We start from the raw sequence: 14,135 nt of genomic DNA, 5'->3' as shown, positions 1-14,135 counted from the left end.
TGGCATCGCCAATGAAGTAAACATCTATTACCAAACATGCTAAACCATTTGGAGAAATCTGGCCACAAAAGATGTTCTTAATCCCTCGGTTATATGCAACTCACCTTAATTTGTTGCTTATTTGGTTGCCGCATATTTTAGTACATTTTTTGCACGAGGCTTGCAGGAATTATTTCATTCTTAAGAGAATTAATTAATTATTAATTTGTTTCCAATATTTTATGGGTAAAAACATTCCTTAGGAATAGCTTATTCCGTCAGTTAAGACCAAAGGAAATATGATCAACAGTTCTCGATATAATAGGGAACATACACACAACATACAGATTAAACTCAGAATCCCCATTTTTTTAAGGTAATTTAAAAAGGTAAATAAAGAGATGATTGGTTAGTTATGTTGTAAATACAGTGTGAACTTATAAATTGCTTAAAATAATAAAGATTGCTTAAAGTTCAATGTAAGGTGTTTTTTTCCCGAATAGAACAACTTACTACGTAGTTCATTAGCTTCATGATCTGCTTGTTAATATAGATTTTCTAATACAATATTCTTTATTACCAATTTCTTTTCTTTCCAATATGTCTTCTGTTCAAGTCTTCTGCAGCTCCAATTTATTCTTATTTTTTCCCCTTATGTTTGTTACATGTTTGTAACTTTAAATATTTTCCCTCAACTGGCTTTCAACATTAAGTTCCAAATCAACTAGGTTTATCCGCACACTAGTAAATGCATCCCAAATGCTACTGTGGGGTAAATTTTACATTCATCCTTCGTTGTCTTTTAAATAGAATTTCTCTTGAGTCTCGCACGAAATTTGAACGCCTCGCATGGACATCTTAGTGAACCATTTCCAGTCTTTTTTCTTATCTTCTGGGTCAAACATCGATAAAAAATTAGAACATGTTTTATTATTTTACATGAAAAGTCCAAGTAAGAAATTTAATGTCTGTAACTTTAAAGAATTTTGAGGTATCGACGTGTTATTACTAACTGCTTCGGTGAGTAGACAGAGGAAAGCATTCCACAACTTATTTTCGAACAACTAAAACAAAATCGCTCACCGGAAATACTGTTGCTTATACAAAAATATTCACATGGGACATTTGTACGGTATATTAAGATCTTTCATTTCGCAAAATATCAACAACGTAATGAGATTGGATAATTAGTTATACAGAAATTGCTATCGCGGAAAGTTCTTTAATTTTGGAATATTCTCCTTTTTCTACTCACCGGTTCAACTGCAACATCCCCTTCACCCCTTCCATGTCGAATTTCCAACCACTTGTTTTTCTCCTTTAGAGGTCAAATATAAAATAATGCTGAAGCACGTGTTTAATTATTTTAAATGGAAAGTCTAAATACTGATATCGTGTCTCTACACTTAAGAGGTTCCGAGAGGCATCTTTTTATAACAACTGTAACCCCATTTTCTCCTTTTACGTTGAATTTCCAAAAGTAATTCCTTAGTGGTACGTGACTTAACAAATCCTATGTATTGTAAAAGGTTGAAATTTAATGCTCAAACAATTTGGCGTAGGCATAGATCACTCAGTCAGTATTTCCTTTATCTATTGAAATTGTACAGAGTGACATTGAGGAAGTATGTGTTGGGCGAGTGACAACAGCTAGTAATAGACGTCCATGCATACCAGTCCAGCTGTTAATGCGTGGTGTTTGGTTGTGGTGGCACGGAAGAGTATGGCGACGATTGATCAAGGTTTGGTAATTCACTTCTTGTCAGCAGAGGGATGTCAACCCAGGGAATTTACAGCACAATGTTTAATTTATGAGGAGATAATGTGTATCAAAGACAACTATAAAGAATTCGTCACGAATGTTTCATTATCTATCTATTTTCTACTTTTAAATATTTTATTATTATTTTCTGCATTTTAGTGCTTTGTTGAAGTTGATTGTTTCTCTTTTAAGTTTATTTAGGTGTTCCACTTTATTGTTACTCCAGTAGTTTAACTAGATACCTAAACAAAAGTAGAACACCAACTTTGTATAAAATAGGTTGACCTACGATATATATATATATACAAGGGCGGATCTAAGGGGGAGGGCTACGGGGCTATAGCCCCCCCCCTTGACGCTCAGGTTTACACTGGATAAAATGGGCTTCAATTCAGCTTTACACTGGATAAAACGGCAAATTAGGGTTTAGCCCCTCCCTTGATCATATCCTGGATCCGCCACTGTATATATAACTAGTAGGCCCCGGCGTATGGCCAGGTTTGGACTTTGACCCCGACCTTTGTGACGTCATAGGTCAAAGGTCAATGACCTTGGCACGGGGTCAACGACCTAGGGGTACTTAGGACCACCCCCTCTAAATTTTGGCAGGGGTACCTTGGCCCACCCCCTAAATTTTGGCAGGGGTACATAGGACCACCCACCTTAAATTTTGGAAATTGCCAAATCTAAAAATTGGGTATGGTAGCCTAGGACCATAGTATGTACCTCTATCAGTATTGGGGGTCTATGTCGTTCCCTTTTATGGGTAAAAAATTGCCAAAAATTGAATTTTCGGAGGTTTTTGACCTAATTTATCCCCTTGGATGAGGTATTATTATCCTATATAGTTATATGAGCGTATACAGGGGTCCATTCCCTTTCATAAGACATGGGTATATTAATGCACCCCTTGAAAAATTTGGGAGGGGTACCTTGGCCCACCCCTTAAATTTTGGAAATTGCCCAATTTAAACATTGGGTATTTTAGTACTGGACCCTAATATGTATCATGATAAATTTGGGTGGTCCACCTCATTCACTTCTAGGGTACAAAATTGCCAAAATATAAACGTAAGCAATACGTTGTACCACGTGTTTGGTCTTTTGGCCCAATTTATCCTCTTGGATGAGGTTCTATTACCTTATATGGTTATATGGTTATGTATAGGGGTCTATTCCCTATCATAAGACATAGGTACATTTGTGCACTCCTTTAAAAATTTGGGAGGGGTACATTGGCCCACCCCTTTAATTTTGGAAATTGCCCCTTTTACATATTTGGTATTATAGTATAGAACCCTAATATATATATTACTATAAATTTGGGTGGTTCACCACGTTTCCTTTGATGGGTACGAAATTGCCAAATTTTAGTACAACCACGTGTTTGGTTTTGGCTCAATTTATCCCCTTGGATGAGGTCCTATTACCTTATATGGTAATGTATAGGGGTCCATTCCATATCCCCTTAAATTTTGGAAATTTTCCAATTTAAGCATTCGGTATCATAGTACATGACCTCAACATGTATCATGATAAATTTGGGTGGTCCATCTTGTTCCCTTTCATGGGTAAAAATTACTAAAATATAAACATAAGCAATATGTTGTACCATGCGTTTGGTTTTTGGCCCAATTTCTTCCCTTTGATGGGGTTCTATTACCTTATATGGTTATATGGTCATGTATATGGGTTCATTTCCTATCATAAGACATGGGTACATTGACGCACCCCTTGAAAAATTTGGGAGGGGTATCTTGGCTCATCCACTCGGTTTTAGAAATTGTTTTAATATAAGCATTTGGTATCATAGTACAGGACTTCAATATGTACCACTATAAATTTGGATGGTCCACATCGTTCCCTTTCATGGGTAAAGAACTACCAAAAATCGAATTTCGGAGGTTATTGACACCTATTTAGCACGTTATATGGTTTATTACCTTTATATGTTTATGTTCCCTTTTAAATTTGGGAATTATCAAATAACAAAATTCGGTAAACGTTTTCTAGGACCCGTTGGTATTCCTCTTATGGCCAAATATTCAAAATTTAAATGTTATTGACCGGCTTTATTATTGAATAAGTACAGGATTTATTACTTTTTTCATAAGACACAGGTGTATTTGTGTACCAATCTTAAATTTTGGGAGGGGGTACATTTCTTATTGTCATATCAATAATTGGTAATTGTTCTTTGGGTAAATCATTGTGATCACGTGATCAGTTATTGACCTATGATGGGATTAGGAGTCCAGGACATTGGTACATTGAAACTTTGTAGGATAATTTGAGAATGCGTCATTGGTATTGATTATTACAGCCAAATATAAACGTAAGCAATACGATGTACCACGTGATTGACCTTGATGAGATAGTGTACAGGGATACATAGCTAACCTTATTGAAACTTATGACTCATAGTCTTAAGGGAATACATGCTACAACACTGGCAAAGTTATTGTTGATGCAATTTGATTGGTTGATCACTATCTTTCCTGCAATCTGATTGGCTGATCACTATCTTTCGTGCAATCTGATTGGTTGATGAGTTTTAAATCTTTACTGTATTCAGTTTTTAAGTTTGGTTTTACATTTAAAAATCTTGTTTTCGTTCAACATTTTACACTCAATGATAAATATGATCAAAACCGTTTATTTGTTAATCGAATAGTTAAAAACCGGATAAAGTTTGACGGTTAACCGTGAAACGTAAAAATTTTTTAGTTTGAATTTTTTTGCTTGAAACATTTTGTTTGAAAATTCTTGCTTTCAAATTTTTTTTGTTTGAATTTTTTGTTTCAGAATTTTGTTTGAAATTTTTTGACAACTTTTGTTTCAAAATTTTTTGTTTAAAATTTTTTTTGTTTGAAATTTTTTTCGTTTCAAAATTTTGTTTAAAATTTTTGTTTGAAATTTTTCGTGTCGAAATTTTTTGTTTGAAATTTTTTGTTTCAAAATTTTGTTTGAAATTTTTTTTGTTTCAAAATTTTTGAATTTCTTTCGTTTGAAATTTTTTTGTTTGAATGTTTTTTCGTTTCAAAATTTTGTTTCAAAGATTTTTGTTTGAAATTTTTTGTTTCAAAGTTTGGTTTTGACATTTTTAAAAGTTTGTGCACTCATTAGTAAAGAACCGGAACTGTTTAGAACAAAAACCTCTGGCAACATTGTGGTGCAATAGTACACGTCAGAACATGATAACGCAACGTCATCAGTTTTGCATCATCGTTCGAGTTAGTATTCATGATAACGTCATCATGGCTACTTGTCTGCAGTTTCTAAACACACGTGATGTGATGAAATCATTTACCAAGATTACTGATTTACAACAGAATGTACCTTATAGAATCTTAGCTAGCCAAATGATCCCTACAAAGTTTGGATTAAGAATCGTAGTGAAGCTTGAAAATGATAATATAATTTTACCAGCAAGATATTTTCCCATGGAGGCATCAAAACAAGAAGAACTGTTACGTTTCTTAAATACTGGATCTGTATCTTTATGCTATAAAAGACTCTTGGGTCGAAGTCATCAATTTGAATTTAGTACACAGCCGGATTCGTCAGCAATTGTGATGAAATCATGAATTAGCACGTCAGACATAGTTGTATGAATGTGTTTGGTCGGCATGACGTCAGGAACTGTGATGAAATCATGAATTCAAACGTCAGCACATTCCTTTCCAATGACGTCAGTCGTAGTTCTATAAATCAACCAATACAGTGTCATTCCACGAAATCATTTGAGCAAGTGCTTTTCAGGAGGAAAGATGTGTACTTCTAACGATAAAGAATTCATCTTCGCAAGCTATTATCCAATAAATATATTTCAAACAAAACATGTGATGATTGGTATCAGTGCTAGAACATTTGAACCAGTGATTCGATTGGGCAAAGCAGAACAATTTGGTGTACAACTGACCTGTGAAGAATGGCACGAATCGACCAAATGAACGATTATTTTCATGATGAGCTAAATGTGACCGTAGTCAAATCATTAGGCTCAAATCATGAAGTGGTGCTGCGTACAGTCCTCGAAGAGAAGATGGTGCTGTTACGTAAAAAGAGTACATTTCATGTCCCTCGCAACATGGTGTATCTAACGCCAACGGAATGGAACAAATTTATCAGCGTATTTCAGTGTGTGAAACATGCAGTGGAAGTGTGCAACAAAACAAGTATATTCCTGAAAAAGTACTATTTTGAAAAATGTGTTATGCATATTGTACAACATGTATCTAGATGTTGTGATGGTTGTCAACATCGTTCGTGGGTGCATACCTGTATTGATAAACAGTTTATTTGTGATCAAATGGACATTGAGTTTCCACCAATTGATATTGCAATAGACCTTAAAAGACTTCAACTGGAATTAAAATTATACGCTAAAGACAAACTAGTGCAAGAAGTTCAAAATACATTGTATCGACAATATCCAGAACCACTATCTGGTATGGATGTATGTGGAGTGTAATAAAATGATCCATTTCAATGAATTGTGTTTTTTCATTTCAAGAACAAACCACATGTTCTGACATGTACTATTGCATCATGAAAACAAATATTGACAAAGGTTTTTGTTCTAAACACTTCCGGTTCTTTACTAATAAGCGCACAAACTTTTAAAAATGTCAAACCAAAATTTTGAAACAAAATTTTTTAAACGAAAAAATTTCAAACCAAATTTTCTTTTAAGCAGTTTCGGTTCTTCACTAATGAGTGCACAAACTTAAAAAATTTAAACAAAAAAAATTTGGAAACGAAAAATTTCAAACAAAAATTTTAAACAAAATTTTGAAACGAAAAAAATTTCAAACAAAAAAATTTTAAACAAAAAATTTTGAAACAAAAGTTGTCAAAAAAATTTCAAACAAAATTATGAAACAAAAAATTCAAACAAAAAAAATTTGAAAGCAAGAATTTTCAAACAAAATGTTTCAAGCAAAAAAAATTCAAACTAAAAAATTTTTACGTTTCACGGTTAACCGTCAAACTTTATCCGGTTTTTAACTATTCGATTAACAAATAAACGGTTTTGATCATATTTATCATTGAGTGTAAAATGTTGAACGAAAACAAGATTTTTAAATGTAAAACCAAACTTAAAAACTGAATACAGTAAAGATTTAAAACTCATCAACCAATCAGATTGCACGAAAGATAGTGATCAGCCAATCAGATTGCAGGAAAGATAGTGATCAACCAATCAAATTGCATCAACAATAACTTTGCCAGTGTTGTAGCATGTATTCCCTTAAGACTATGAGTCATAAGTTTCAATAAGGTTAGCTATGTATCCCTGTACACTATCTCATCAAGGTCAATCACGTGGTACATCGTATTGCTTACGTTTATATTTGGCTGTAATAATCAATACCAATGACGCATTCTCAAATTATCCTACAAAGTTTCAATGTACCAATGTCCTGGACTCCTAATCCCATCATAGGTCAATAACTGATCACGTGATCACAATGATTTACCCAAAGAACAATTACCAATTATTGATATGACAATAAGAAATGTACCCCCTCCCAAAATTTAAGATTGGTACACAAATACACCTGTGTCTTATGAAAAAAGTAATAAATCCTGTACTTATTCAATAATAAAGCCGGTCAATAACATTTAAATTTTGAATATTTGGCCATAAGAGGAATACCAACGGGTCCTAGAAAACGTTTACCGAATTTTGTTATTTGATAATTCCCAAATTTAAAAGGGAACATAAACATATAAAGGTAATAAACCATATAACGTGCTAAATAGGTGTCAATAACCTCCGAAATTCGATTTTTGGTAGTTCTTTACCCATGAAAGGGAACGATGTGGACCATCCAAATTTATAGTGGTACATATTGAAGTCCTGTACTATGATACCAAATGCTTATATTAAAACAAATTAAAACAATTTCTAAAACCGAGTGGATGAGCCAAGATACCCCTCCCAAATTTTTCAAGGGGTGCGTCAATGTACCCATGTCTTATGATAGGAAATGAACCCATATACATGACCATATAACCATATAAGGTAATAGAACCCCATCAAAGGGAAGAAATTGGGCCAAAAACCAAACGCATGGTACAACATATTGCTTATGTTTATATTTTAGTAATTTTTACCCATGAAAGGGAACAAGATGGACCACCCAAATTTATCATGATACATGTTGAGGTCATGTACTATGATACCGAATGCTTAAATTGGAAAATTTCCAAAATTTAAGGGGATATGGAATGGACCCCTATACATTACCATATAAGGTAATAGGACCTCATCCAAGGGGATAAATTGAGCCAAAACCAAACACGTGGTTGTACTAAAATTTGGCAATTTCGTACCCATCAAAGGAAACGTGGTGAACCACCCAAATTTATAGTAATATATATATTAGGGTTCTATACTATAATACCAAACATGTAAAAGGGGCAATTTCCAAAATTAAAGGGGTGGGCCAATGTACCCCTCCCAAATTTTTAAAGGAGTGCACAAATGTACCTATGTCTTATGATAGGGAATAGACCCCTATACATAACCATATAACCATATAAGGTAATAGAACCTCATCCAAGAGGATAAATTGGGCCAAAAGACCAAACACGTGGTACAACGTATTGCTTACGTTTATATTTTGGCAATTTGTACCCCTAAAAGGGAACGAGGTGGACCACCCAAATTTATCATAATACATGTTAGGGTCCAGTACTATAATACCAAATATATAAAATGAGCAATTTCTAAAATTTAAGGGGTGGGCCAAGGTACCCCTCCCAAATTTTTAAAGGAGTGCACAAATGTACCTATGTCTTATGATAGGGAATAGACCCCTATACATAACCATATAACCATATAAGGTAATAGAACCTCATCCAAGAGGATAAATTGGGCCAAAAGACCAAACACGTGGTACAACGTATTGCTTACGTTTATATTTTGACAATTTTGTACCCCTAGAAGGAAACGAGGTGGACCATCCAAATTTATCATAATACATGTTAGGATCCGGTACTATAATACCAAATGTTTAAATTGGGCAATTTCCAAAATTTAAGGGGTGGGCCAAAGTACCCCTCCTGGGGGTGCACAAATATACCCATATCTTATGAAAGGTAATGGACCCTGTATACGCCCATATAACTATATAAGGTAATAACACCTCATCCAAGGGGATAAATTAGGTCAAAAAACCCCGAAATTTGAATTTTTGGCGATTTTTTATCCATGAAAGGGAACGACATAGACACCCAATACTGATAGAGGTACATACTATGGTCCTAGGCTACCATACCAAATTTTTAGATTTGGCAATTTCCAAAATTAAAGGGGTGGGCCAAAGTACCCCTCCCAAATTTTGAAAGGAGTGCACAAATGTACCCATATCTTATGAAAGGTAATGGACCCCTGTATACGCCCATATAACTATATAAGGTAATAACACCTCATCCAAGGGGATAAATTAGGTCAAAAAACCCCGAAATTTGAATTTTTGGCGATTTTTTATCCATGAAAGGGAACGACATAGACACCCAATACTGATAGAGGTACATACTATGGTCCTAGGCTACCATACCAAATTTTTAGATTTGGCAATTTCCAAAATTAAAGGGGTTGGGCCAAAGTACCCCTCCCAGAGTGCACAAATGTACCTATGTCTTATGATAGGGAATAGACCCCTATACATAACCATATAACCATATAAGGTAATAGAACCGCCTCCAAGAGGATAAATTGGGCCAAAAGACCAAACACGTGGTACAACGTATTGCTTACGTTTATATTTTGGCAATTTTGTACCCCTAGAAGTGAATGAGGTGGACCACCCAAATTTATCATGATACATATTAGGGTCCAGTACTAAAATACCCAATGTTTAAATTGGGCAATTTCCAAAATTTAAGGGGTGGGCCAAGGTACCCCTCCCAAATTTTTCAAGGGGTGCATTAATATACCCATGTCTTATGAAAGGGAATGGACCCCTGTATACGCTCATATAACTATATAGGATAATAATACCTCATCCAAGGGGATAAATTAGGTCAAAAACCTCCGAAAATTCAATTTTTGGCAATTTTTTACCCATAAAAGGGAACGACATAGACCCCCAATACTGATAGAGGTACATACTATGGTCCTAGGCTACCATACCCAATTTTTAGATTTGGCAATTTCCAAAATTTAAGGTGGGTGGTCCTATGTACCCCTGCCAAAATTTAGGGGGTGGGCCAAGGTACCCCTGCCAAAATTTAGAGGGGGTGGTCCTAAGTACCCCTAGGTCGTTGACCCCGTGCCAAGGTCATTGACCTTTGACCTATGACGTCACAAAGGTCGGGGTCAAAGTCCAAACCTGGCCATACGCCGGGGCCTACTACTATATATATATATAATATACGGTTTACGCGCTACAGAACTATACGTAAAACATACTGTATTAATACCATCAGCTCAAAACACACGATCTCATCATTCTGGGAAATCTCTTAATTTCCAGGAAATATAATTAATGTTAAACGGTTTATATCCATAAATTTGTCCATCATCTTAACACTGCTTGATCTAGACTCTAAGCAGTGGAGATTGTTAGGAAGCATTCTAAATAAAAAAGAAAAGAAAAAACAAAAGAAAAGAAAAAAAGAAAAGAAAAGAAAAATATACAGTATATTGTTCAAAAACTATTTTTTTCACTAAAGTCACTGGAAAATTATTTAGTTATCACATTATATATGTGTGGAAACACATAAATCGGGTTGAATTTATCCCCTTATCCTTGACTGATTTCCACCTGCAATCAATAGGCTTATTTCCTAAACTTCAACGAAAGTTCACGTTAAGTTTCATTACAATCGCGAATTGTTTGTTTGTTTGTGGTTTATTGAAGTTTAGCACCGAGGCTACTTGAGGCCGGAACCTACAGTTTAAGGTAGAATCCGAACCACCGTAATGCATTCATTTTTTTTTTAAGAAAATACTGTTCTGTACTGTTCTGTATGCCACAAGCAGAGACCTGATTTTTTAATTTTATTTTAACGATAACAACGAAAAGTAACAAAAAGGAAAGTAAATCTTACAAATACCTTTCGAAACATTGAAGGGGTGTCTTTGTTTTTTGTTGTTGCTGTATTTGAATCGCGGAATAATTTGAATTTGGGCAATTGTCATAATAACACCGAATTTTACATCATATACGAATAAAATCGCGAAGTAGTATTATTCTGTTAAAAATCTAGTGTCACAAGGCCTGAACAACAAATATGCAGGTATTTTGTTGCTGCAGAAACTTAATGTTCTTATGGAAACAGATCCTTGTAAAGAAATATTTCAACTATTGCCTTGTATATTCAGTCTTCAGTCTATTCTACAAAATGACTCAACAACAGAAATGTTATTAGATCGACTGACAAAACTAAGAAGGATATAAAGAATTCCATCTCAAGAGGTAATGATAGCCTAATTTTCTTTAAAAGACATTGTGAAGAGATCGTTTGAGAACAAAAACGTGTGAAACCTATGGAAAATCTGTGTATACTTGGATTTGTATACAAACAGTTCGCTGCTTACACTAATCAAACAATCTTATTCCTTCAAACGTAGACTTCGACAGATTTTTCTTATGCACAAGTGTGATAATAGTGAGAAGGCAAAGTCGATCAAAACAAAATGAGGAAGCTCTAACAATTTTGTCCCTTAACAGCTGAGGATAGGAAGAAACTGGATGTTCAGTACAAATGAAACATATGAAAGAGTGTGCATCTGATGCAAATATTTTAACTTTTTTGTGGTAAAATTGTGATTTGTGCTTGTGAATGTTTCTTTGTGAAATTGTAAATGAGGGAGGGAATATAATATTTTTACTTGAGAAAATATCTTTTCTTAATCTGAAATATTTTACATTTGCCGCAATTAGAAATATTGGGAATCATTTTAAACGTTCTTTGTATCTTATACTACAACCTGCTTTGTGTTTCTCGTGCAAAGTTTATGCTTATATGTGTATTTTTATATATTTATGATTTTTAAATAACCTAGGTATTTCGTATTCTTTCTGAAAAAGCCTAAATGGTAGAACTGCACTTGAAAAATAAAAAGATCGATTCAATTCACATTGCTTTTTTTTTCTCTTTCTTGGTTTTCTTGTGCGTTTTATCCAGTTTGTGCCGTGTGAACTATGAATTACTTCAGAGTTTTTATTTTGGACTGCTGCAAGTTTTCTATATGCTCTATAGAATACACCAAGCAAATCACCGAGGACGACGCTAGCAGTATAATGTCATAACGTAAGGTACTGACGCGTTAATTTGCAATATATCATATATATGAATGTAGCAATACGTAGCCAACGAGATTTTCTCTTTTTAAGTATATAGCTATTCTATTTACGTGCCATTTTTTAAAATGCAAATATTGTTTATGCAGGCTAGTCGGCTTAAACCCATTGAACCATGGTAAAATTTAGTTTATAATCATACGTAAAAATCAGATAACTATGAATTATAATGTGCAATAGACTGAAATAGTGTGACGTCACATCCGTCTCGTTGCCATGGTGATCGTAGTTTTATTTTCTAAACAACATGACCTAAGAATCTAAGTACAAAGCGAAAACAGTAACGCGTTACCTTCCGGATTGCAAACATTAGAGTAAAAGCAAAACCTGTATATGTTTGAAAATGTTCAATGAATGAAACTACGAAAAGATAGAAAAAGCAAGCAATTAGGTAAATAATCTGTTAAAATATGTTAAGCGTTGAAAGTAAAATGTTTCCCGTGATATCGTTGATTTTGTGTAGCCTATTTATACATTTGGATGTTACGTTAAGTGTCAAAATATACTTAGCTTATTTATTATTGGATATTATATTAAAATAATGCTGGAAAATTTTTATTTAGTACCATCAGTATCACACATTACATTACAAACGTTTAGGCCTACAGAAATAGTGTTTAAAACTTATGCTGAACCATACATAATTGGATGTTTTCTTGTTGTATTATCAATAAATATTTTTAAAGTAAGTAGGAAATACAAAGACAGATCTTATGCATGTTAATCGATCAAAAATTGGCCCTGATTGAAAATTCTCAGAACAAATATGTTTGTTCTAATTTCACTGTGGCCGACAGCTCATCAGTCTGTTCCACAGAATTTTTACATTGGGTGTAGTTGCTTTTGTTCATTGTGCATTGCGTGGTAATGGCGCTGGCATCACTTATGCAATTTCTATCTTGTCTGATTACCTAGAGATGTGGTCCTTGTAGAAAAAGGTTCCTTATGTGTTACTTAGTTAATTGCTAAATTTGATCGTAAATTTTCTAAATAGTGGATCCATATTCTTAATCTGTATTTTTCCTGCCAACTTTACTTCGTACTCAAAATATTCTAAAATTATTGTTAATTGAGTGTTGTTATTAACAGTACACTTCATAGTGTTCCTATCTGTTCATGCATTTGTTTAGAAAAAAACATGGCTATCACCATGGTAACGAAGAGGAAATGACGACATCACTATTCCAGTCTATAAACGGAGGTTCAAGGAAAATATTTATAAGCCCACTTCGTTGTATGCGGATGTGTTCACTGGATGACGTCATACTCACTCGGTAATATTTGGCTGCAAGTTTGTGGCACCGTGTTTTCTGCTTTTGGGCATTTGATCGTTTTCGTAGGCGATTTGACCGTTTTGAAATTTGGGCGTTCTAACCGGATCGCGAGAGTCAAATCTGAGAAATCGAGTTTGTTGATGGTTATATTCTAACCGGAAGTGGTATAGATTAACTTGTAATCTATCGAGCAAAAGCGATAATAGATAGTGAGAGGCGGTTTTCTGGAATTAATTAGGTGTCCCGAAAAGATATTTCATCTCCACTCTAATATATCTATTAAAACCACAAGTGATACAAATATGGTACAACTACTATTAATTGAGTTCAATATTATTTGGGAAAATAAGACGCCATAAAACCAAACTCATTCACGTGGAGTACGCGTGACACTGCTGCTTATTGATGGTATTTTTTTGAAAACAATGTAAGCGAAGACATGCGAAAATACAGCGTTTAAAAAATTATGTAACGAAAAAACTTAAGATGCATAAACAGGGGCAGTTACCTGGCTCAATATTTCCAGTTATTTGTCCGATCACGTTGAATATCACTGATGCATTCAATTTATTATTGACAGTAAGACGGACGGTCCATCTTTGCTTAGGAGACATGAATCCTGGACCTAATTTATATGTGATGTTAGGAATACCACCAACCCAGTCGTCAGGAGCTTTCTTCCCACCAAGCAATCTGCAAGAAAAGTATTATTGTTATTATTATTATTGATGGAAATTTGCATGCTTTACTTCTAACCTACTTAATGAAATGAACATAGAAGAACCAGTACCAGGAAAC

General features: G+C 34.3%; 2 protein-coding genes across 3 annotated transcripts in view; one reads left to right on the top strand and one right to left on the bottom strand.

The window, feature by feature from the left end:
* LOC145695209 (UDP-glycosyltransferase UGT5-like) overlaps nucleotides 1-14,135 on the top strand; it is a 227,318-nt gene that overhangs the window by 44,758 nt on the left and 168,425 nt on the right. The window lies entirely within an intron of this gene.
* The window catches only part of LOC145695207 (N-acetylated-alpha-linked acidic dipeptidase 2-like), a gene marked incomplete at its 5' end in the record, with an annotated part of 124,738 nt that overhangs the window by 91,720 nt on the left and 18,883 nt on the right, over nucleotides 1-14,135 (bottom strand). The window contains 1 exon segment of the mRNA XM_081772193.1: nucleotides 13,846-14,030. Within this exon segment, the coding sequence (XP_081628319.1) occupies nucleotides 13,846-14,030 (185 nt within the window).

The sequence above is a fragment of the Thermobia domestica genome, chromosome 9, assembly GCF_964235325.1.
Source record: "Thermobia domestica chromosome 9, izTheDome1.hap1.1, whole genome shotgun sequence".
NCBI classification, from domain to species: Eukaryota; Metazoa; Arthropoda; class Insecta; order Zygentoma; family Lepismatidae; genus Thermobia; species Thermobia domestica.
This window is presented reverse-complemented; position numbering and strand designations above follow the sequence as displayed.